Here is a 25,470-nt window from a genome sequence, read left to right as displayed (position 1 = left end):
AATTTATTTAGCAGTCATTCAGTCAGAGTACAGTACTTGGAAGACAAAATTATGTGAAAGACATAAAACAGTCACATGTGTCTCTAACCTGACAGTAAATGAAAGCATTTTCATAATCTCCTTACTGTTTTCCATCCATCCATCCATAATCGTTACTAATAGAGTTGATAATTTTGCAAAGCCCTGCCAAAACTTAGCTTCCTCACTGCCTATCTGCAAATTAGTACCTTGATTTAACTGTGGAACATCACCTTCCATCACCCCTTGCCAATTCAATAAACCAATTCTCCATTGAAGCAAACACAGACTGCTTGCAATTGCTGAATCTGCAAAAACAGGCGACCTCCATATTTACCATCTCAAATCCAAAATGTGATTGTATACACTCTCTCTCGAGCATCCCACAACAGCTAAGGGCAAGCAGTGCAAGCGGCAATCACTTTCCTGATGGTGTTTACGGAAGCTGAAGTTCATGTATCAAACATACATTCTGCAAATATGTTTCTCTCATTACCGTACAGGGTGCAGACTCCACCCTGAAACAGTGACAAAGCAACCAGTACCCAAAACTTACACAGGACCGAGCGACATGGCGCAGTGGTTAGCACACTAGACTCGCATTTGGGAGGAAGTTGGTTCAAACCAACATCTGGCAATCCAGATTTAGGTTTTCAGTGATTTCCCTAAATCGCTTCAGGTAAATGCCGGGGTGGTTTCTTTGAAATAGCATGGCTGATTTTCTTCCCTAATCCGAGATTGCGCTCTGTCTCTAATGACATCGTTGTCAACAGGACGTTAAACACTAATCTCTTTCACCTCCACTTACACGGATCTGAGCGTATGCCCACTCCCGCCACAACCAAATTTTTTTCTGCTTCCAGTGAGCAGTCTGCCGGTATTAGTAGACAAAAACTTTGCACGCTTAATTCATTCATGAAATGACCATGGGCACAAATCCAGAGAAACAAACAAAAAATTATATACATTTATTTAACAGTAAATTAACAACAAATAACAACTTGAATAGTTTCCAAAAATTTTCAAATGATGGTGACATTGAAATGTGACTAACAGCATAGCCTCCAAACATACAGCCCCTATGGCCTTGCTAACTGCTACCTTCACAGAATGTATTAACATATTCCAGTACTGGCACAATACACATATATTAAAAGAATTACAAAATGTACACTGGCAAATTATCACTTAGCATAATTAAAGGAAACCTGCTTGAAACTTATGTAGCCGACTTGGGGTAAAAATCAAATTAAATTAGATGAGTTGAAGAACCAGTAATTAAGTAAATATTCACTAAAGGGGTTAACGGCCAAGACTGCCAACAAAAATTCTAACAGAAAATACATTTTGTTTGAAGGTAGAATTTTAATGCTTGCAACTTATGTAAATTCATTTTCAGTTCAGTATAATCAACTGATAGGAAGCCACAAGGCTTTACAAGCTAGCCAAAATCTTCCGTAACTTGCTTCAAGCATCATAACCGTTTAAATTCAAAAGAGCTACAGAAAGTTTATGGCATTAAAATATGTGGGTCCACACAATAAGAACATTTAAAAGATATTGTGTCACAAACACATAATAAAATTTAAACATTTTACTTCTATTCCTAAAACAATCAATTCTTAAACCAACAAAAGCCTTAGGCGCAGTTAAAACTCAGCAATTCAAAGCCCAGACACACACCCAAACATTCAGAGCACAAATGAGCCTCTTGTCCTGATGCCAGTGAAGAAACTATCTGCATTCAAATGTGATGCTCACCATGCACTGAAGTGTTGCTTTGTTCCCCATCAGCAAACATATATCAGGAAGCATCCACTGTAGACGACTAATATGAGGAGTGACTCAAAACTGTCTTGTGTTTCTGATCACCAGTGTGCAGCACCTCTATAAACAGAGCGTATCTGGCAACCATTCATTATGGTTATCGTGATTACTCCACTGCTAGATGCCCTACATTGGCCAAGGAAGGACATCATGCATCTAATTGTGAAAGCACAACTGCTGCAGGGTCTTCCCTCAAACCGTAGCAGCAACAGACACACTGGTGTAAACACTTCACATCCAGCATAGAGTACTGCTTGCGGATGGGACCTAGAGAGACATTCAGCCGAGCTGTGCGTGCTTCTTTATTTTTCACAGTGTTGGCTCTGTCATCACCTAGCAAGGCAGCAGGGTAATGCGGCCTGAGATCTTTGACAGTCAAACATGTACCAAATCACATCCCAGACATGCTCAATGGAATTTAAATTGGATCAATGGGCTTGCTAGTCCATCCACTGAATATCTCATTTGATGTGCTGACATATTTTGACCCATATGAATGAAGATTTTGACCCATATGAATGAAGTCAGAGCAAAATGCAACCCCTGAGGAGACGCACATGGGGAAGGAGTAGAGTGGCAAAATAACACTGAATGGTGACTGTACCATTTTTACAGATTTTGAGATCAGGACGCCCATGCAAAATAGTGCCTCCCCACACCATAACACCTGGAGCACCAAAATGATCATAATCAACTATGTTCCTGGGTGCATTGCATGTTCCCAACTCTCACCATACGAGGATACGTTCGGAATCACTACTCAGACTGAATGAATGTGATCTCATCTGAGTAGAGCATTTGACCTCACTCCTCATTAGTACACTCCCAGTGCTCTTGATACCATTGCAAACGATGCTCTTGATGTGTGGGTATCAACAAAATGCAACATACTGCTCTTCGGGCAAGGAGACCATCCCTGTGCATTTTGTCACTGTCCCGGTGTGGATTGCAAGGCTGCATACCTTGCAGTCCTGTTAAATGTGGCTGCAATTGCACCTGGTGTTTGGCGTAGGTCCCTTCTTGCTTGTTGGACAGTGTAACGGTCATCTGCTGCTGTAGTTGACTGTGGTCAACCACCGCCTCTCCTCTGGTCAGCAGTGCCTGTGGTTTGGAATACTCCCCGGGCACATGAACCAATGCTGTGAGCAATACCAAACTCGTGGGATACACTCGTCACACTTGGTCTTTCTTCCAATTTCCCAATGATTCTTCCCCATGTGAAGTCATCCAGATGTTTTCTTTGGGCCATGTTGGAATGAAGAATACCAACAAAGTGTACTGAAACAGCTTGTTGATTAATACTCATTGTGTTTTCCCTTTCCTCCAACTGCTTCATGTTGTGGGGCAGCAGGGTTGCCACATTTTCTGGAAATCAGGGAATTTCAAACGCGCCAAGGAAATCAGGGAAATATCAGAGAAATTTGAAAAAGACACTGGGAAAATCTCGTTTTTGTCTCAGTAGATGAAATGGTTTGCTTATGAGATGTCATGCATCATCACTGACTGGGTGCCGCTTTCCTACCCCCTCGTTCCAACTGCTTCTCCCCTTCCTACCACTCCCCTCAGCTTGCAGTCAGTGCTGTCACCACTTCTTGCTGCTATCCTAGCAGCTGCCGATGAGAGGCTGAGACGTGTGAGGAGTCGTTTGTTTGGATCTGATTCTCAGAGATTGTTGGCGCAGCGGCCGAAGACGGTGGTCAAGTCTACTTGAGTTGTGCCTGAGAGATTGTGTATGTGCTTTTATTTTCTGACAAAGGCTATGGCCGAAAATTTAGTTTTGAGAGTGTGCTTGCCTTTTCTACATGCCCCTCTGCAGCTCAGCAGTTATCTGTATCCTCATTAGTACTGATTCTCGGAGTATTTGCGGAAGTTATCTTTTGCATGGATTGATCACTGTGGTCTCATTTCATCAACATGGTGTCTGCGACACGTGCACGTGAATAGCTGGCCACATGAGTGGACTTCCACAACGGGCCAAAATGGCTGGCCATTTCTAACGATCTGAAGCCAATCGTTTTCCACTAATGTGCAAGCCCTGCCCATCGGATATAGTCTCACTGATTCAACTGCAGGCTGGATCTGTTTTTGTGTGGCATAATGTGGTGGATTTTCATGGTTTATCCGTAGACCTGGGGCTGCAGTGCTCCTTGGCAGGCCAGTGGCCACAGGCGATGAATTGATTTATTCTAGTACATTTTGGTACCTCGAAAGTAGTTTATATATTAGAAAGTAAGGACGATAAGAAGAAGAAAATTGTGGCAGTCGCTGGCAGTTTGTGCACTATGTACTCGTATATTTCGTGAAGAAAAAATCACAAAATACCTGTAAAATGATAGACATAACACAGTGGGTAATAAGTGACAATAATGAACATGGTAGAACCAACATTTCATTGGCAGTCACCTATAGTGTTGGATTATACAACTCTTCCATGTCTTATACACTTTTTTCAAGATACCTACAATTTTCTGAGGTTATTTTTGAAATCAATGAAGGTATTTTAAATCTGTGTTGTGACTCCAAGGAAACGCGTATTTTTGTCACCAGTAACTACTCTAAAGTGTTTCAAGCAATTTTCAAACACACAACAACAATACAATGGGCCTGTATGACATCAGACTTCCAGGTATTGGTTTAGGCTTGGGAACTGGAACAATTATTTGAGTGTTCCAGCCAGAAACAAGAACGTCTTTCATCCAAATGCTGTTAAAGGTTTGTAGAAATGTCATAAGTGCACAATCTGACAGATCGGGGACAGAGGGTAGTGCACATAATCCATTCCATGGGCAGAGTTTGTCAAGAACTGCAGCACATTCTTTAACTCTTTTTCACTGAAATGGTGGGCACAGGAAATGAAATGGGTTAACACTAAGCCTACTGGGTGAATAAATGGATTGCAGATTGAGGAAGAAGCCAATTTGTCAGCCATATCTTCCAAGTAGATGTTACCCATTTCACCCTGGTAGGGGTTCCAATTATATTTTCTGAGATTCCTTGTCATATTCCACACATCAGACATCATGGTTAAAGCATATTTCTTCTCAGATTGCCAATAATCTTCCCAAGGTGAGGAAATCTTATAGTGCTTAAGCGCTAATTGACCTTGGGCAGCCACTCAAGACTATTCGGTGTTCCACTATATTATGGAGCACCTAACCTGTAATGAAGTATCTTGTAGTTTGCTACCTCATTTAATACTTTGAGGAATGCATAGCAGGTTATGTGTGCTGCACCCATTTCTCATACTTCGCAGTTATATTTTCCATTGCTTTTTTGAAATAATGCCAGTTTGCTTTGTTGATGTTCCAAGGGATGTAGGAAAGAATTTTACATGCTGTTGCCATCACTTCTATCCTCACAATAATAGGGGAATGATGAGATCCATGTGTCACTCAGTATTGACCAAATAGAAACATTGAAAGTTAGTAGTGATCATTACGTGACATCTGTAACAGAGCCGCTTTTATAGGGAAGAGACCCCAGGGTAGGAGAGACGTCATTACAGATTATAAGGTGACTGCCTTCTGTTACATTAGCTAAGCTTTGTCCTGGGCCATCTGTGCAAGAATCCCCACAACTTGTGCTGTGGGTATTGAAATCCCCACAAAGCAGCAGAAGTGCTTCTAGTTGGGAAAACAGTGCGTTCCACTTGTTTCTCAGGGAGCAATATTCTGATAACAGGGTGAATGGTACAAAACATTATAATTCAACTATCTACATTTTTATCTTTGGTATCTATACAAGCTTTGCAAGGTTCCACCTATTTGAACTTTGTTACGCATGATTAATTGTGTATTTGAAGAATTAAGAAACTATTTGAACTTTGTTATGCATGACTAATTGTGTATTTGAAGAATTAAGAATCTCCAATACAAATGGAATTTTGTAACTTCTAGGAAGTCTACTTGTAAGTAACCAACACAGGTGCAATTCTGTAGAGAGTATTGCTACTGCCAGTTACATTCTCAGAGAATTGAGACATGAAGTGTAATGGTGTGTGTCACATGACAGTGTTCTAAGAATGTTATTAATAGTGGCAGTGAAAGCACTGCACAGAATAGCAGCTGACATGGGTATGTACAAGTTTATCTGAAATGCTGTTATAGACACTTATCATCAACAAGCATAAAATTCTTTATAGGATGTCCTTCTACCCAGGAGTTATGAAAAAATCTCCTGAGCTTTCATCTGCCCGAAAATTATATATAATTCAGCTATGATTTATCGTAAGGCAGTGACAGCAATGGAAATACTATCGATGACAGTGCTGCCAAAGCAGAGTTATTAAACACAGCCTTCCAAAATTCCTTCACCAAAGAAGGTGAAGTAAATATTCTAGAATTCAAATCAAGAACAGCTGCCAACATGAGTAACGCAGTAGCAGATATCCTCGAAGTACTGAAGCAACTTAAATTACTTAACAAAAGCAAGTCTTCCAATCCAGATTTTTCCATATTTCTGAAAGGCTTTTGACGCTGTACCACACAAGCAGCTTGTAGTGAAATAGCGCGGTTAAGGAATATCATCTCAGTTATGTGACTGGATTCACAAAAGTCATCGAGTAAAACAGAAGTGATTTCTGGTGTTCGCCAAGGTGGTGTTATAGGCCCTTCGCTGTTCCTTATCTATATAAATGATTTGGGAGACAAACTGAGCAGCCGTCTTAGTGTGTTTGCAGATGACTCTCTCATTTATTGACCAGTTAAGTCATCAGAAGATCAAAACAAATTGCAAAATGATTTAGAAAAGATATATGTACAGTGTGAAAATTGGCAATTGACCCTGAATAACGAAAAGTGTGAGGGTATCCACATGAGTATTAAAGGAAGCCCTTAAATTTCAGTTACATGATAAACCAGTCAAATCTAAGGGCCATAAATTCAACTAAATACCTAGGAATTAAAATTATGGACAACTTAAATTGAAAGGAACACATACAAAATGTTGTAGGGAAGGCTGACCAGAGACTGCGTTTTATTGGCAGGGCACTTAGGAAATGTAACAGATCTACTGAGGAGACTGGCTATACTACGCTTGTCCGTCCTCTTTCAGAATACTGCTGTGCGGTGTGGGATTCTCACCAGATAGGATTGATGGAGTACATCAAAAAAGTTCAAAGAAGGGCAGCATGTTTTGTATTATCGCGAAATAGGGGAGAAAGTTTCACTGAAATGATACAGTATTTGGGGTGGGCATCATTAAAGCAAAGGTATTTTTTGTTGTGGTGGAATCTTCTTATGAAATTTCAATCACCAACTTTCTCCTTGGAATGTGAAAACCTTTGTTGACGCCAACCTGCATTGGGAGAAACAATCACCAAAGTAAAATAAGGAAAACCAGAGCTCACACAGACGGATATGGGTGTTCGTTTTTTCTGCACGCTTTGCGGCATTGGAATAATAGGGAAGTGTGAAGGTGGTTCGATGAACCCTCTGCCAGGCACTTAAATGTGATTTGCGGAGTATTCATGTAGATGTGCTTACTGCACATTTGAGAATTGTTGGCTGTGAGCTGTCTGACCTGTTGATGACTGTTACACCTTGTTGAGTCCAGTGCTGTTCTACACTGTTGATCATTAAAATTGCAACACCAGGAAGGACAGCAAGTAATGAAATATAGTAGGAAGAAAGTGATTAAATTTATATTTGCTTTGTGGGAATGAAGGGTGAAAAATTTGGTACCTCTGACAGTAATAAAACCTCTAACTCAGCCACTCTAACTGAGCTTGGATGACAAAAATAAGTATATCATTCCACGCTGCTTCAGCTCTGTGCCAGAATTCATCAGTCATAGTGGCTGGTGAGTGGCAGCGTGCCAGTCTCCTGGCAAGGGGTGACCAGACGAGAGAGATCTGTAGGATATGCAGGCTAGAGTGACAGTCGAAAACCTTCTGTATCGAGGTAGGTCGGTGCAGCATGGACACAATGCAGTCTTGTGTTATCTTGTTGCAAGATAATGTCACAGAGACCTGAAAAATAGAGTACAGCCATCAGTCTGTTGTCGAAATTACCAGCTTTGCAAAGTAGAGGTGGTCATTTTGTGTACCCATTCGAACCACATACCAACAGCCTAGGTGCTTGTGACAATGATGACTGTAATTTGACAATGTTTGTTCTCTGTGGAACAAACACACATGGATATGTACTTTGTGATGATCTAAGCAGAACTGAGATTCATCTGAAAAAATGGTGTGGTGCAACTCCTGAGTTCATTGTTGTCATTGGGTACACCATTGTTGGTGTATTGCCCCCTACCGCTTTCTTTTTCTGCTTAAGCTTCAAGTTAAGCCGCAACAGTGGTCACAAGTCTGACAGTCTGTCGAGCTTCAGACATCTTGCACTCTCTATGTGCATATTTGTCATGCTACAAACGAGCCTATTTCTAGATTCGAGGTACATTATGTAGCCATATGGGACTGCACAGTTGGGAGAACAATTAAGTCAGTTCTCTCAGGCACAAGTCGTATAAGGCCATCGAGATTCTGCATGGCGCTGAGTATGACCCTCCTTAACCCACAGACTTCATATTTGCATTACAGTTGTGAGATCCCAACCAACATGAGCAGCAGTGTCACGGAACGAAACAAACATCATCATTTGCATATCCACACATGTAGTACTCTTAATATCAGTTTAACGTTGGTTGCACACTGCCCGCATGGTGTTGCATGTTTAATGGCTAGCAGTGTATGTTAGCCAGGAACAATTGCTAGCACTATGCAAATTTCTATCTCGCATCTTCTTCGCCAAATGGACAGCATCTTGTGGATATGGTCTTGACCAGCAATGTGAGGTGAAGCCTTATAGTCAACCACATGCTGCAGAGTGGAAGAAGAACAGAACAAATCTGTGACAGCACCCACAGTTCATGCAAATACTAGAACTATATTCTTAGCTATGATAATAGAACATCCCGGGTGGAGTACAAATAATTGAATTAGTGAATAGGTATCAACTGACCGACAGGCTCATAAATAAGACTGAAAAGGCTGCTAAGCTTTCAGAAAATGTCTGCTTTTTAGAGCAAACCAATACAGAAAACACACACACAGGCAGAGCTACATTGCCTGACTACTACCCAATTAAGCTGCTGCTCAGCCAGGATGTTGTAGATCATCGCTCATGCACCCACACTCTTCTTTGTGTGTGTGTGTGTGTGTGTGTGTGTGTGTGTGTGTGTGTTAAATTCCTCCAAAAGGAGGACTTTTCTAAAAGCTTAATATTTGTTTTAGTCTTGTTTATGAGCCTATTGACCACTCAGCTGTATGGTGAGTTGTTACCTATTTACTCATATCATTATTTATATTCTTAGAAAGATAAAAGAGAAAGGCTAGTATTCTAGGAATATTACTGTTGAAAGAAGACTAAAAGTCTAGTCCATCAACGTTTTTACCAATTAAAAATGTTGTAAGAGTTCTCATTCAAAATCTTTCATTTTACAAATTTTCAGTTCCAAATGAAGTGTAGAAATCACGTTACAGTGTTAGGGCACTACTGTATTTATTTTTGTAAATGGAACACAGTAGTTGCCTAATTTTGCTTGCCTCTTGGTTCAGCGCCATTAAATTGTTTTTAACTTATTTACTTTTCAGAAGTGCTAAGTGTTGTTTTGTCAACAAGTTTACAGCTTTACTCATCTTGTTACTCTCTCACCTAAGAGTTTTCAAAATCCATTCGTACTTCATGTTTATCAGCTGGAGTATACTCATATTTTCTGTTGGTCAGGATTTTATTTGTTGTGGTACTACTGACAGTAAGGAACAGTGTGTTTGAAATCAGTGTTATTTGGTTTCTAGGTTACGAATGGCTCCCATTCTCTTTATCAGCAGCGTGTGACTTTTCGATGCCAAAGACTGGTGGAGAATACAGATGCAGTCTGTGTGATTCGAGCTACAAGCAACGAACATCTCTGAAACAGCACATGGAAACTCATTTCGACAAAACAAAATGTCCCATTTGTCATGCCACATTGAGTCGCAGGGTGGATGTCAGGAGGCATTTGAAAATGGTCCACAAACTTTATTGACTGTGTTGATGACATGAGTGCAGTTTGTGAGCTTATAACTCAAACAATTTTGTTCACTTGTTGTGCTGTTTATTCTGTTTCACTTTGTGTCATTCTTTTTATCATAGTGACCAAGCAAGAAACACATGCTTAAGCTGGTTCTGTTGTTAATGAGAAGTCTAGCAAAATTAGCTTCTTTTTTAACATATTCTAAAATGAACTACAGTCACTGCTGTGGGTTATAATAAGATGTTGATGGCAGTTGCGTGTAAAGTTTATTATTATTGTTATTATTTTAAGAAATACATATTTTCTTAATTCCAGAGGATATTTATCAGATGTAGTGAATGTGGTTTTGGTCATTGTTGATTTTCCTCTCTGAGCACACTGCCAGACAAATACAGTTGAATACACAATATGATCATATGCAGTGAAATTTGGTTGAAAGTTATGCAGTGTAGGTGCTGAAGTGGTCAGGATGCCCAGCTGATGAACTCAACTGTCAGTAGACAGAAACAGTGCAGCTGTTAGCGATTTGAGCTTGAATAAAAATCCATGAGATAGCATATAAGGGAGGGACAATGGCTAGCCACGACATTCGACCTTTATACTGTTTGTAGTAATATTTAATATTGGCTGCATTGTGGGAGTATCTAGAGCTGACTGAATTCTTTGTGCTGTCAGCTGATGTGAAGTGACATGGATGACTAACAGACATAACAGCTGCAAGATGTTACAACCCTCGTAAATGTGAAGAGTCTCTTACATGTTTGGAAACTTCTAATTGGCTTATTACTACCAGCACTAAGTGAGAATCACAGTGTCAATAAAAGTAGTAGAATAGAGAGAAAAACCATACTGTTTCCATCCATTTAGATATATATTGTACCATGTTGCAGCACTGGTATACAATTGGCAAAAAGAGGACAAGGCAACTCCTGTGCTGATTCCCATTAGTACCATCAAACTGGAGATTTTCCTTACACTACACTGTAGCTGCATTCAAACCATGGATGAATGTGGGATGATACCTTGTGATGCATAGCAATGATGCCTGTTTCTTACCCACAGCAGAAGAAAACTGTGTGCAAATAGAATGGAGTCGTGGAGGGTATTACTGTTCTGCATTACCGTTTAACACCACATGAACGTAGTACAGTGAGAGGCAATATTTTTTGTTGGCCTTTAATGGCGTACTACACTATAGCCTTTATTCAAGAAATTAATGGATGTGTCTGGGATTTTATTCATGGTGACCATGTTGGATTTTCTGTGATAGAAAGATCTGGAATAGAGTTGCTCAACTTCAAGAGACCAAGTGAGAAGCTGTTTGGGCGAATAAGCAGCAAAACCCAAACACAAGACACTGAAATGATATCTAGTTCAAAGACTTGCATTACACAGCAAGCGACACAAAGTTTATTTCGTATTGGTGAGTTAATGGCAATACACACAAAATTCAGTGCCCATAAGATGACTGAGTGCTAGTGATAGCTCACTATATCTGCAGTCAATTCACAATAGGTAGAAGCTACTGAATAGTTGGCTATGGTCCTCCTGCTTCTTAATCCACCTTTTAATAGAGTGAATACAGATCATCACAGTTTACTTTCACACATAATCAAAGCACACACTCAGTGCAAAAAAGCTCTATACTAAGCTAAACTTATCAAAGAAGAATTGCAATGCACATGTACAATCAAGGAAATCTGCTGACAATTTTTAATTGGTGGCAGATAGGCATATATAATATTGTGTGTGAAGTTTAATTGCATTTCTCTGCCTCTTGTCTTGGCTACTTAAAACTTGGGCCAGCATTCATGAACTATTTGGAAGAACTGCTGCCGGTCATTTTGACCGGTAATGTTTTTCTTTCTTTTTTCACTTTTGCGTGTTAAATTAGCTGAGTACAGTGTTTTTAAATGTCAGTAGTGTATTATAAATACTCTACCAAAGCATTATTCTTAAATTTTTCCATAGGGACTATCATTTCATTAAAGAAAAAAAGGATCAAAGTAAAGAATACATCATAAATACAATATTCATTGAAACTAAACTTTCAATTGAAAATAAACATATAATTATGAAATAACATTTTTTATCTTTATGACGTGTTCATGAACTAAGCCCCAAACAAGCCATAAATGTATCATTAGGAAATAAAAGGAAAAAATGAACTTAAGTTTCTGTGGCAACTATGGGTAAATAACATAAAATAACTCTCCGCCCCCCCCCCCCCCCCCCCCACCACCACCACCACCACCACCACCACCACCACCACCACCACCAATGACATGTTTTCAATGATGAAAACCATTATCTCTGTCAAAAAACTTTGCACACATGTACTGATCACTTCCAGCATATGGACCATATTCGAATTTCTTACACCACAAATATATTTTTTTTTTTAATTTTTTGTTTGAAAATAATTGTGTCCTCCTATTTGACAAGTCTTCTGTACCAGCCCACTAAATATTTTATTGGTTGCAGTGAATGCATGAACAGGCCCTTTCCGTGATTGTACTTATGCAAAGGAGAGTTCTTCTGCTAATTTGAAAAGGAACATTTTCCAGCTAGCTTTCTCTCCTGCTGTCTCTCTGTAAAAGATCCAAGCATTGATTCCAGCAAGATCTAGCATGTTGAGAAAAATGTGCAAAGGCCATCTGTGGTAGCCAAACTTATAGTGTACCGATGAGACATCTGGTTCAGAATATCAACTTCAAATATAGTGGAGTTGTAGAAGCTCACAGCTTTGGGGAGTTTCTTCTGTGTTCTTTGATCCAGTGCAATTGACTGGTGCAGTGTGTTCAGTAAACAACATTTTTCATGGTTTTCCTTTGATAAGAAATAATTCTTGTGTCACCAGATTTGTATAAGATAGTATCATACAAAGACCTGGCAGTAGACTTTACTGATGGAGGAACTTTTCTTCACATTTTTTTATTCCACCCACCATGGTTATGTTCTCATGCTTCAACTATTCTGCCAGATGTTTGGCTGTGAAAAAATTGTCATACATTACATTTCTTCCTTTCAGAATGTAATGTTGTGTGAGACATGTAACAATATGCTCTTAGTGGCTTTTTAACTTTGTTTACCCAAGTAAGGAAACCCATTCATCATATATTTACTATTGGCATCTGCTAACTGCCAGAACTTCAAACCAAATGTACTTGGTTTATTACTCCAGTGTTGTATGTAATGGCAATGTACTTTCCATGGATAGAGCTGCCCACTTGCAGCTATAAATGCATCTAGTTTATAATTCCAGATACAGTTGTCTGCAAATGGATTCCAGTTTGGGGTAGCTGCAGTGAAGACATCAGTCTTGGTTCCTTTGTCATTGGTTTGTCCTTATCACCAAATCTTAATAATTGCATGATTAATAATTGCATGACTTCTATGAACTTAGTTCTTTCATAGTGTGAGAAAAAAATGGTTGCCCCCACGCTTGAGACCTCAGAAGTATGAGGGGGAAATTCTTTCCTCCATACACTCCATGTGCATACATTACAGCTATGGCAACTTCTAATTGGGCAATACCAAATACCCATGTGTCATCCTGGAGAATTTTTCGGGCTCTAATTTCTGTAAAGATTTTTTGTGTTTTGTCAAATATTATTGTCTCGCAACAATCACCATGTCCTCAAGTAACTACCTGTGACTATAAGTGTCATAGCTTGACACATTGGCCCTGGAGTTTCCACCATATGATGCCCTAATCTTCCGGGTGCATGGCTCAGTCCATTTCGAGACCACACTGTTGCATCAGCTGCAGTCTCTTCACTTCCAATTATCAGATGCTGAGTTGAATGTGAATCTTTCGGTCTCCCTCCTGGGCTGCAAATAGAGATTTGTGGGACCACTGGAATCAAACCTGTAAGCTCTGGCTTACTCACATGTTGTTGCATAGGTTCTGAATGTTCATCTTCCGGATCTGGTGATTCACCTTGTTCTGTTTCATGAGGCGGATATTCTGTGTCATCCTTATCATCCAACTCATCACATTCACTAATATCATCGCTCCCAGAATCTTCTTCAACTAAAGTAGTTCAGTACTTCTCTATCCAAGTGAAGACAGCAACACACTTTAATAATGAGGACTGCTGAATTTCTGCTGAGCACAACAACTTATTGACAGAGAATAGCAACTAAGGTATGTCCACTCTTCCACTAAATAAATTAAAATTGAAAGAAAGAGAGAGAACAAGAGCACAATAATGAAATAAAATAAGCTAAATGGATTTAAAAATCCTTTATTGCACCTTAAGTTACATAAAATGTAAAAAAATATTTAAGCAATCAAAATGACCAGCTGCAGTTCTTTAAGTTAAAAATGTTTATACTTTATTCAGTTTTTGTAATAGATGTTGGTATTTTACAGAAATTTTAAACCAACAAAATACATTAAAAGTCATGAAATAGAAGCCCTCTAAATTGAAATGTACATAATTTTTTAAATGGTAAAAAATGCCCATCAGTCAGATTGAATGTTACAATCTTTCTAGTGTTTATTCTCTGTATTTCACCATTACATCTTCTTCAAGGATAAAAATTAAGCAATAGTTTGGATTCAGCAAAATTTCAGCACATCTTCTGGTGACAGCTGTACATTGCAGCGTAATTTGTCATACCGCTGCAAACTTGTTAACTTGGTTTCATATATGGAGTTAATGAATAAGATTTGAGAATGAAGCATCACTTTTTTATTCAAAGAACTGCTCTGTTTTGGTGCCAGAAGCGGCACACACTTGTTTCCTAGTCTAAATCAGGACCATGTGAATGTTACTAGATTACTCCATATTTGAAAAATATTTTGTAGCTTAATGTGAAAAACTGTTAAACACAGTTTTATTGACAAACCTATTATCTATGCATGAACATTATAACAATGTTGTGCACTGTGTATCCAAAGTTAAGAATAAACATTTAAAATTCACAGTTTGTATTTGTTTAATTAATATTTGTGTCACTTTATTAGCACCAAAATTATATTATTATTTGATGTGTATTTTCGATTGTGCTATTTTCCCGTGGAAATCCATTGCTTTAGTAATGACAACTCTCTTCTGTGTGGGTTGCTTGATGTGTTCCCCTCCTCCCTCTCTCTCCCTCCTCCCTCCCTCCCTCTCGAAACACTATATGCTTCATGAAGAGTGGGAATACAGAGGTGCTACATAACGAATGTGTCAAATAGACTTAAGATAGTTACTTATAACATTTTGATTACATTGCATATGAAAAGTTTTGATCTTATCCATCTTTTGCTTTGCTGCTTTGGACATAAAATCAGATTGACAAACCTAATACAAATGGGGCATACTTATTTGTTGTAGATATTTACATTTATCTAAACCGAAATACCCTTCCTAGTCAGATGAATAGTTCGTAGGTGCAAAATAGGATACATTTGTAGGGTATTATGATGTTGCTATATGAGGGGGGCATTAGCTTTTGGATAATTATATCTGTATTTAAAAGCGAAGGAGATGTTTGGCATGTTGACTACATTTTGTTTTGTACTTGTGAGTTTATTTTTAAAATGAATGGTGTTTTTTTTTTATATATATGACAATTATTTACCATCTAAATAATACCAAGGGAAAGTAGTTAGTCTTTGATTGTAGTTGGAACAATTGTTTGTTGACAGAAATTGGATGAAATAGAAAAAATGTTTCATATCTTTGGAATCAATGTGCAGATTATAAAGAGAAAGTCTGTAGACGGGAACTAATGAACATTCAACTTCGTAGAATATCATCATGAATGGAATGTACACTCATATGAACCATCCTATCAAGCAAGATTTGATAAATTTTAGTTTTTTAACTTTTAATGGCAAAATTAATTATCAATGTAGATAACTATGAGCTCTTGACTTTTCTGCATTGTGGTGCCTTACACACCTCAACAGTACAGATAACTGGACTGTAGGTGCCACCATCACTGAGTGCTGAGAGGTCTCACTAACATATGCTTCCTGAAGTGGGACAACAACCTTTTCAACACTTTCAGAGGCAACAGATCTGGCCTCATAATAGTAGCCAACATAGCCTTCCTATTTTGGTACAGTGAATATCTGAAAGCAAGGAGAAGCTACAGCCATTATCTGATGTCTCAGATTTTCTTGGTGTACTTTATTAATGATGAACATCTTGGGTCTAGTGTAGCAGGGGATACAACCTGTCGGCTTTGAACAATGATGTCACAAGTCGCCAGAGAGCATGTATTACAAAGATGAAAGAGCTGAGGAGAATGTTGAGAAACAAAGGAATGCGAGAGAGATAAACTTTATTTCACATATGTAAGGGCCAGTAGTATTTTCACGTTAACGATATCACGTGTTTGTATCTTAGTATTTCTCTGCAAAATACAATGGAAAGAAATGAATGAAATTACTAGCAAAGAATACATCACGTTACATGTATGTCAGTTGTATCTCGAAAGTCTTTCGAACTGTATTGCTTAAGTGCAGTACGGGATACAAGTTCAGCGTAGTCGATTTCTTAGTTTCAACTAGCATTGCTGTCCTGTTGTTCACTTGAACTATGTATCCCCTGCTTCACTAAACCGCAAATGAAACCCGATACAAATTAAAAGCTCATTCGAAGTGTGTTGCTTAAGTACAGTCCGGAATACGAGTTTGTCGTAAGGCGATTTCTTCGTTTTCACTAGCATTACTGTCCTGTTCTTCACCTGAACAATGTATCCTCCGCTTCAGTAAACCCTAAGTGGAACACGGGATACAAATTGTAGATGTGCTGTTTATTTCGTCTCCGCTATTACTAACATAAAGTAGTATCAGTTTATTCTATCTCGTGAGATTTTTTTTTTAAAGCCAAAAAACACTTATCAGCTACTGAAGCATCTGTATCTTAGGATCAGTTTATTCTATCTCGTGAGTTTTTTTTTTTTTAAAGCCAGAAAACACTTATCAGCTACTGAAGCATCTGTATCTTCTAATGGGTGCGGGAGTTCCGACTCACACCCACCCACCTCCCCAGGAGTCGGAACTCCCGCACCCATTAGAAGATACAGATGCTTCAGTAGCTGATAAGTGTTTTCTGGCTTTAAAAAAAAAAATCTCACGAGATAGAATAAACTGATCCTAAGATACAGATGCTTCAGTAGCTGATAAGTGTTTTTTGGCTTTTTTTAAAAAAAAATCTCACAAGATAGAATAAACTGATCCTACTTATGAATAGGTGGAAATACATGTACGTTACATTTGCAACCTGTTTCATTTTATATGTTTTGATTGTTTATTTAACCTTTGTGTTTCACTTGTCTTTTGCTGTTATGTTTTAGTTTAGTTTTTTTATTGATTGCTTAATAAAGTAGGATCAGTGTATTCTATCTCGTGAGATTTTTTTTTTAAAAGCCAAAAAACACTCATCAGCTACTGAAGCATCTGTATCTAATATCAAGCGATCGCTTTTAGATTCACATTCAATTATTTTAATGATAGCGCTTATTAGAACACATAACTGCTTTATTATCTATGCCTCAAAGAGAAGACATTACTATCTATGACTAAGGAATGACGTCATTGTTCAAAGCCGACGGGTTGTATCCCATGCTACACTAGACCCAACATCTTGGTATGCAGCTGAGTAGTTGTTTCTCTTTTGTTGTAGTGGTTGTTGTTGTGGTTTTCAGTCTGAAAATTGGATTGATGAGGCTTTTCTTGTTAGTTTGTCCTGTGCAAGCATCTTCATCTCTTTATAACTGCCACAACCTACATCCATTTGAACCTGCTTACTGTATTTGAGTCTTGGTGTCTCTCTACATTGTTTACCCCCACACCTTCTTCATGAAAAAAATTACAATTCCTTTAAGATTCAGTATGTATTCTATCAGCCGATCCCTTCTTTCAGTCAAATTGTGCCGTAAGTTTCTTTTTTCTCCAATTCAGTTTAGTGTTTCCTCATTTGTTATTTTATCTACCCCTCTAATCTTTGAGCATTCTTCTATAGCAACACTTTTCAAAACTTTCTTTGTTCTTCTTGTCTGAATTGCCAATCATCCATGTTTCACTTCCATACAGTGATACAATCCAGACAAATACCTTCATAAAAGGTTTCCTAACACCTAATTTTATGCACATTATTACAACAAACAACCCAGCCATCTTCTTCAGCTGTAACCTGGACTCATCCAGACAGTGAAAAATTGTTGGTTCCACGCAGCTATTTATAGCCGAGTTTGACTCCCAGTTCCCAGTACACCCTTTGTTGCTCTTTCATTTTTCAGAGCCCATACTGGTATTCTCTGAAACCCATAATTTTTCATCATTTCATAGCTTTGTAATTTTTAAGATGACCTAGGTCTCCGAAAGCTGTGTGTGTACCACATTCCGTGCAAATCTATGTTTATGCGGGGCAAACGTTTAGAACAGTCAAGGAGAGATACAAGGAACATCAATGACACACATAACTAAAACTATCCATCAAATTAACTGCCTCCTGGATGCAGCCAACTGCAGGCGGTGGCTTATGTGAATACTAATGATGTGTCTCACTATGGATCGGAAGAGATTCTGTTGGATGCAGCCAACTGCAGGTGGTGGCTTATGTGAATACTAATGATGTGTCTCACTATGGATCGGAAGAGATTCTGTTTGATTTCAGGTGGTTATCTGAAGTGGTAATGACTGGTCAGTCTTGATTGTAAGATGAATATGCAGAGCTCACCTTCTGTAGCATTTTGGCAGTACTGATTTGCAGACCTTTTGGTGCAGAGCCAAGAGGAGGGTCGGAATCAGAGTGACTGTGTGGGCTGCAGATTCCTAAATCTGCACCATAGGGTGGAGGGGTGTCAGATTCCACTTAACAGATCAAGAGGCCATTACACACAGTAGTTTATAAGTATAGAGGGAAACATTCCACGTGGGAAAAATATATTTAAAAACAAAGATGATATGACTTACCATACGAAAGCGCTGGCAGGTCGATAGAAACACAAACAGACACATACATACACACAAAATTCAAGCTTTCGCAACAAACTGTTGCCTCATCAGGAAAGAGGGAAGGAGAGGGAAAGACGAAAGGAAGTGGGTTTTAAGGGAGAGGGTAAGGAGTCATTCCAATCCCGGGAGCAGAAAGACTTACCTTAGGGGGAAAAAAGGATGGGTATACACTCGCACACACACACATATCCATCCACACATATACAGACACAAGCAGACATATTTAAAGACAAAGAGTTTGGGCAGAGATGTCAGTCGAGGCAGAAGTGCAGAGGCAAAGATGATGTTGAATGACAGGTGAGGTATGAGTGGCGGAAACTTGAAATTAGCGGAGATTGAGGCCTGGTGGGTAACGGGAAGAGAGGATATATTGAAGAGCATGTTCCCATCTCCGGAGTTCGGATGGGTAGGTGTTGGTGGGAAGTATCCAGATAACCCGGACGGTTTAACACTGTGCCAAGATGTGCTGGCCGTGCACCAAGGCATGTTTAGCCACAGGGTGATCCTCATTACCAACAAACACTGTCTGCCTGTGTCCATTCATGCGAATGGACAGTTTGTTGCTGGTCATTCCCACATAGAATGCATCACAGTGTAGGCAGGTCAGTTGGTAAATCACGTGGGTGCTTTCACATGTGGCTCTGCCTTTGATCGTATACACCTTCCGGGTTACAGGACTGGAGTAGGTGGTGGTGGGAGGATGCATGGGACAGGTTTTACACTGGGGGCGGTTACAAGGATAGGAGCCAGAGGGTAGGGAAGGTGGTTTTGGGATTTCATAGGGATGAACTAACAGGTTACGAAGGTTACGTGGACGGCGGAAAGACACTCTTGGTGGAGTGGGGAGGATTTCATGAACGATGGATCTCATTTCAGGGCAGGATTTGAGGAAGTCATATCCCTGCTGGAGAGCCACATTCAGAGTCTGGTCCAGTCCCGGAAAGTATCCTGTCACAAGTGGGGCACTTTTGTGGTTCTTCTGTGGGGGATTCTGGGTTTGAGGGGATGAGGAAGTGGCTCTGGTTATTTGCTTCAGTACCAGGTCGGGAGCGTAGTTGCGGGATGCGAAAGCTGTTGTCAGGTTGTTGGTGTAATGGTTCAGGGATTCCGGACTGGAGCAGATTCGTTTGCCACGAAGACCTCGGCTGTAGGGAAGGGACCGTTTGATGTGGAATGGGTGGCAGCTGTCATAATGGAGGTACTGTTGCTTGTTGGAGGGTTTGATGTGGACGGACGTGTGAAGCTGGCCATTGGACAGGTGGAGGTCAACGTCAAGGAAAGTGGCATGGGATTTGGAGTAGGACCAGGTGAATCTGATGGAACCAAAGGAGTTGAGGTTGGAGAGGAAATTCAAGAGTTGTTCTTCACTGTGAGTCCAGATCATGAAGATGTCATCAATAAATCTGTACCAAACTTTGGGTTGGTAGGCCTGGGTAACCAAGAAGGCTTCCTCTAAGCGACCCATGAATAGGTTGGCGTACGAGGGGGCCATCCTGGTACCCATGGCTGTTCCCTTTAGTTGTTGGTATGTCTGGCCTTCAAAAGTGAAGAAGTTGTGGGTCAGGATGAAGCTGGCTAAGGTAATGAGGAAAAAGGTTTTAGATGGGGTGGCAGGTGATCGGCGTGAAAGGAAATGCTCCATCGCAGCGAGGCCCTGGACGTGCGGAATATTTGTGTATAAGGAAGTGGCATCAATGGTTACAAGGATGGTTTCGGGGGGTAACAGATTGAGTAAGGATTCCAGGCATTCGAGAAAGTGGTTGGTGTCTTTGATGAAGGATGGGAGACTGCATGTAATGGGTGGAAGGTGTTGATCTACGTAGGCAGAAATACGTTCTGTGGGGGCTTGGTAACCAGCTACAATGGGGCGGCTGGGATGATTGGGTTTGTGGAGTTTAGGAAGAAGGTAGAAGGTAGGGGTGCGGGGCGTCGGTGGGGTCAGGAGGTTGATGGAGTCATGTGAAAGGTTTTGCAGGGGGCCTAAGGTTCTGAGGATTCCTTGAAGCTCCGCCTGGACATCGGGAATGGGGTTACCTTGGCAAACTTTGTATGTGGTGTTGTCTGAAAGCTGACGCAGTCCCTCAGCCACATACTCCCGACGATCAAGTACCACGGTCATGGAACCCTTGTCCACCAGAAGAATGACGATGGATCAGTCAGCCTTCAGATCACGGATAGCCTGGGCTTCAGCAGTGGTGATGTTGGGAGTAGGATTAAGGTTTTTTAAGAAGGATTGAGATGCAAGGCTGGAAGTCAGAAATTCCTGGAAGGTTTGGAGAGGGTGATTTTGAGGAAGAGGAGGTGGGTCCCGCTGCGACGGAGGACGGAACTGTTCCAGGCAGAGTTCAATTTGGATGGTGTCTTGGGGAGTTGGATCATTAGGAGTAGGATTAGGATCATTTTTCTTCGTGGCAAAGTGATATTTCCAGCAGAGAGTACGAGTGTCGGACAGTAAATCTTTGACGAGGGCTGTTTGGTTGAATCTGGGAGTGGGGCTGAAGGTGAGGCCTTTGGATAGGACAGAGGTTTCGGATTGGGAGAGAGGTTTGGAGGAAAGGTTAACTACTGAATTAGGGTGTTGTGGTTCCAGATTGTGTTGACTGGAATTTTGAGGTTTTGGAGGGAGTGGAGCTGGAAGTGGAAGATTGAGTAGATGGGAGAGACTGGGTTTGTGTGCAATGAGAGGATGTTGAGGTTTGCTGGAAAGGTTGTGAAGGGTGAGTGGGTTGCCTTTCCGGAGATGGGAAACCAGGAGATTGGATAGTTTTTTGAGGTGGAGGGTGGCATGCTGTTCTAATTTACGGTTGGCCTGTAGGAGGATGCTCTGAACAGCCGGTGTGGATGTGGGAGAGGAAAGATTAAGGACTTTTATTAAGGATAGGAGTTGACGGCTGTGTTCATTGGCTGAGTTGATGTGTAGGTGAAGGATTAGGTGGGTGAGGGCAATGGATTGTTCAGTTTGGAACTGGTATAGGGACTGATGGAAAGAAGGGTTGCAGCCAGAGATGGGAACTTTAAGTGTGAGGCCTATGGGGGTAATGCCAAATGTCAGACAAGCCTGAGAAAATAGAATATGGGAGCGTAATATGGCTAGGGCGAAGGCATGTTTGCGGAGGGAATGTAAATAAAACTTAATGGGGTCGTTGTGGGGGGTGTTGTGAGGTGACATGGTATTAGAAGGTGGAAAGTGTAACATGAGGAAATGAAAATGAAAATAAAAATATATGGGGAGGGATAAAGGTGGACTGGAAAGTAACTGGAGATCTGGTGTGAAAAAAGGCGAAAAGGTGTTGGTTACAGCTGGTCCCTTCCCTACAGCCTAGGTCTTCGTGGCAAACGAATCTGCTCCAGTCCGGAATCCCTGAACCATTGCACCAACAACCTGACAACAGCTTTCGCATCCCGCAACTACGCTCCCGACTTGGTACAGAAGCAAATAACCAGAGCCACTTCCTCATCCCCTCAAACCCAGAATCCCCCACAGAAGAACCACGAAAGTGCCCCACTTGTGACAGGATACTTTCTGGGACTGGACCAGACTCTGAATGTGGCTCTCCAGCAGGGATACGACTTCCTCAAATCCTGCCCTGAAATGAGATCCATCGTTCATGAAATCCTCCCCACTCCACCAAGAGTGTCTTTCCGCCGTCCACCTAACCTTCGTAACCTGTTAGTTCATCCCTATGAAATCCCGAAACCACCTTCCCTACCCTCTGGCTCCTATCCTTGTAACCGCCCCCGGTGTAAAACCTGTCCCATGCACCCTCCCACCACCACCTACTCCAGTCCTGTAACCCGGAAGGTGTACACGATCAAAGGCAGAGCCACATGTGAAAGCACCCACGTGATTTACCAACTGACCTGCCTACACTGTGATGAATTCTATGTGGGAATGACCAGCAACAAACTGTCCATTCGCATGCATGGACACAGGCAGACAGTGTTTGTTGGTAATGAGGATCACCCTGTGGCTAAACATGCCTTGGTGCACGGCCAGCACATCTTGGCACAGTGTTAAACCGTCCGGGTTATCTGGATACTTCCCACCAACACCAACCCATCCGAACTCCGGAGATGGGAACATGCTCTTCAATATATCCTCTCTTCCCGTTACCCACCAGGCCTCAATCTCCGCTAATTTCAAGTTTCCGCCACTCATACCTCACCTGTCATTCAACATCATCTTTGCCTCTGCACTTCCGCCTCGACTGACATCTCTGCCCAAACTCTTTGTCTTTAAATATGTCTGCTTGTGTCTGTATATGTGTGGATGGATATTTGTGTGTGTGCGAGTGTATACCCGTCCTTTTTTCCCCCCTAAGGTAAATCTTTCCGCTCCCGGGATTGGAATGACTCCTTACCCTCTCCCTTAAAACCCACTTCCTTTCGTCTTTCCCTCTCCTGCCAGCGCTTTCGTATGGTAAGTCACATCATCTTTGTTTTTTTTTTATATATATATATATATATATATATATATATATATATATATATATATATATATATATATATAGAGGGAAACATTCCACATGGGAAAAATACACCTAAAATATACCTAAAAACAAAGATGAAGTGACTTACAAATGAAAGCGCTGGCACGTCGTATATATATATATAGACACACACACAGCAGACATATATATATATATATATATATATATATATATATATATATATATATATATATATATATATATATATATATACACAAGCTTGGCTTGTGTCTGTATATGTGTGGATGGATATGTGTGTGTGTATGTGTGTGTGTGTGTGTGTGTGCGAGTGTATACCCGTCCTTTTTTCCCCCTAAGGTAAGTCTTTCCGCTCCCGGGATTGGAATGACTCCTTACCCTCTCCCTTAAAACCCACATCCTTTTGTCTTTCCCTCTCCTTCCCTCTTTCCTGATGAGGCAACAGTTCATTGCGAAAGCTTGAATTTCATGTGTATGTTTGTGTGTCTATCGACCTGCCAGCACTTTCGTTCGGTAAGTCACATCAACAACCAGTCATGGGTTGCAAGAATGTTCTTTATTAACTTGAGAACAACGTGTTTCACCTGGATAGGGCATCACAACATTATGTTAAAAGATCAGAAATTTTTATGCCAAAAAGCAAGAAGGAATGATGCCACATCAGTCATACTTAAAGGCAGCCTCATGGAGACAATGACAGGCATAGCAGTGCAGACCAAGACCTCACCTGCAAGCTGTAAACAGCCGTACACTACAACAGCCCCAGAGACCCGTCCGTGTTCACATAGTGCATACTTTATTCAGGTTGCCAAGTATAGTTTCTTCTCATACTAGCTTACAGGGAATGTGTACTTCAGTCTCACTGCAAGATAATGACAATATTATGTAAAAGATAGTTGCTACTCACCATATAGTAGAGATGCTGAGTCGCAGATAGGCACAACAAAAAGACTGTCAGCAAGTAAGCTTCCAGCCAAAAGGCCTTCATTGAAAATAGACAAAACACACACACACACACACACATGGACACAGTCTCCAGCTGCCTTGGGCCAGACTCTGGCTTCAGGGTGTGTGTGTGTGTGTTTTGTCTATTTCCGATGAAGGCCTTTTTGGCCAAAAGCTTATTTGTTGTCAGTCTTTTTGTTGTGTCTATCTGTGACTCAGCATCTCCACTATATAGTAAGTAGCAGCGATCCTTTCCATAATATTGTCATTATTCCATCCTGCATTTTTCATTGTTTCACTACAATATAATCCACTTCTAGCAGCAATAAACACTCCACCACCAACTGTGTTTAATCTACCCTTTCTAAAAACCATAAGGTCATTTGTAAAAATTTCGACTAAACTTATCTCCAGCTTTAGACAGCTACACTATCTATAATGATTCAAGCTTCAACACTTTCTATTAGCGCTCAGAGGTCTGGTTCAAAAAGCCTACAACAATTTATAAGTATAATACTGATGGTTTCTAGGACTATCCTCATCACGTGTTTAACCTGCACCTGCTTTAGACTGAAGCCCTTTTTGTACTTTCCCGAGACCCTCCAAATCAGAAAGCCACACAGTACACTCTACACAGCTGCCACTACTAGTATAGCCACCTGCAGCCAACTGTGTCGGTATATGTGTGGATGGATATGTGTGTGTGTGCGAGTGTATACCCATCCTTTTTTCCCCCTAAGGTAAGTCTTTCCGCTCCCGGGATTGGAATGACTCCTTACCCTCTCCCTTAAAACCCACTTCCTTTCGTCTTTCCCTCTCCTTCCCTCTTTCCTGATGAGGCAACAGTTTGTTGCGAAAGCTTGAATTTTGTGTGTATGTATGTGTCTGTTTGTGTTTCTATCGACCTGCCAGCGCTTTCGTATGGTAAGTCACATCATCTTTGTTTTTAAATATGTTTTTCCCGCGTGGAATGTTATATATATATATATATATATATATATATATATATATATTAGCAATAACAGGTTGCTGTACACTACGCCATGTGTCTCGCCTGTGTCTCAGAATATCCATTTTAATTTTTCCTCTGGTTTTGTGTTCATGTATATCTCCAGTTATATGAAATTCTTTGATATTTGTTGTATTGTACAGTGATGAGACATATATTTACAGATTTACAATTCTAAGTATATTGAGTCCTCTAAACAGAGATCAGCAGTGATCTGTTGGTCC

General features: G+C 40.5%; 1 protein-coding gene across 6 annotated transcripts in view; it reads left to right on the top strand.

Annotated features, from left to right (window-relative positions):
• The window catches only part of LOC126458388 (protein bric-a-brac 2-like), a 419,174-nt gene that overhangs the window by 254,524 nt on the left and 139,180 nt on the right, over nt 1–25,470 (top strand). Inside the window, exon 6 of one of the 6 annotated variants that reach the window (XM_050095389.1) lies at nt 9,641–10,003. The exons of the other annotated variants lie outside the window; for them this stretch is intronic. Coding sequence (XP_049951346.1) covers nt 9,641–9,870 — 230 coding nt within the window. The 3' untranslated portion in view covers nt 9,871–10,003. Of the gene's footprint in view, nt 1–9,640; nt 10,004–25,470 lie in introns of those variants that run through there. 6 annotated transcript variants of the gene reach the window in all.

Source organism: Schistocerca serialis, chromosome 2 (genome assembly GCF_023864345.2).
Source record: "Schistocerca serialis cubense isolate TAMUIC-IGC-003099 chromosome 2, iqSchSeri2.2, whole genome shotgun sequence".
NCBI classification, from domain to species: domain Eukaryota; kingdom Metazoa; phylum Arthropoda; class Insecta; order Orthoptera; family Acrididae; genus Schistocerca; species Schistocerca serialis.
This window is presented reverse-complemented; position numbering and strand designations above follow the sequence as displayed.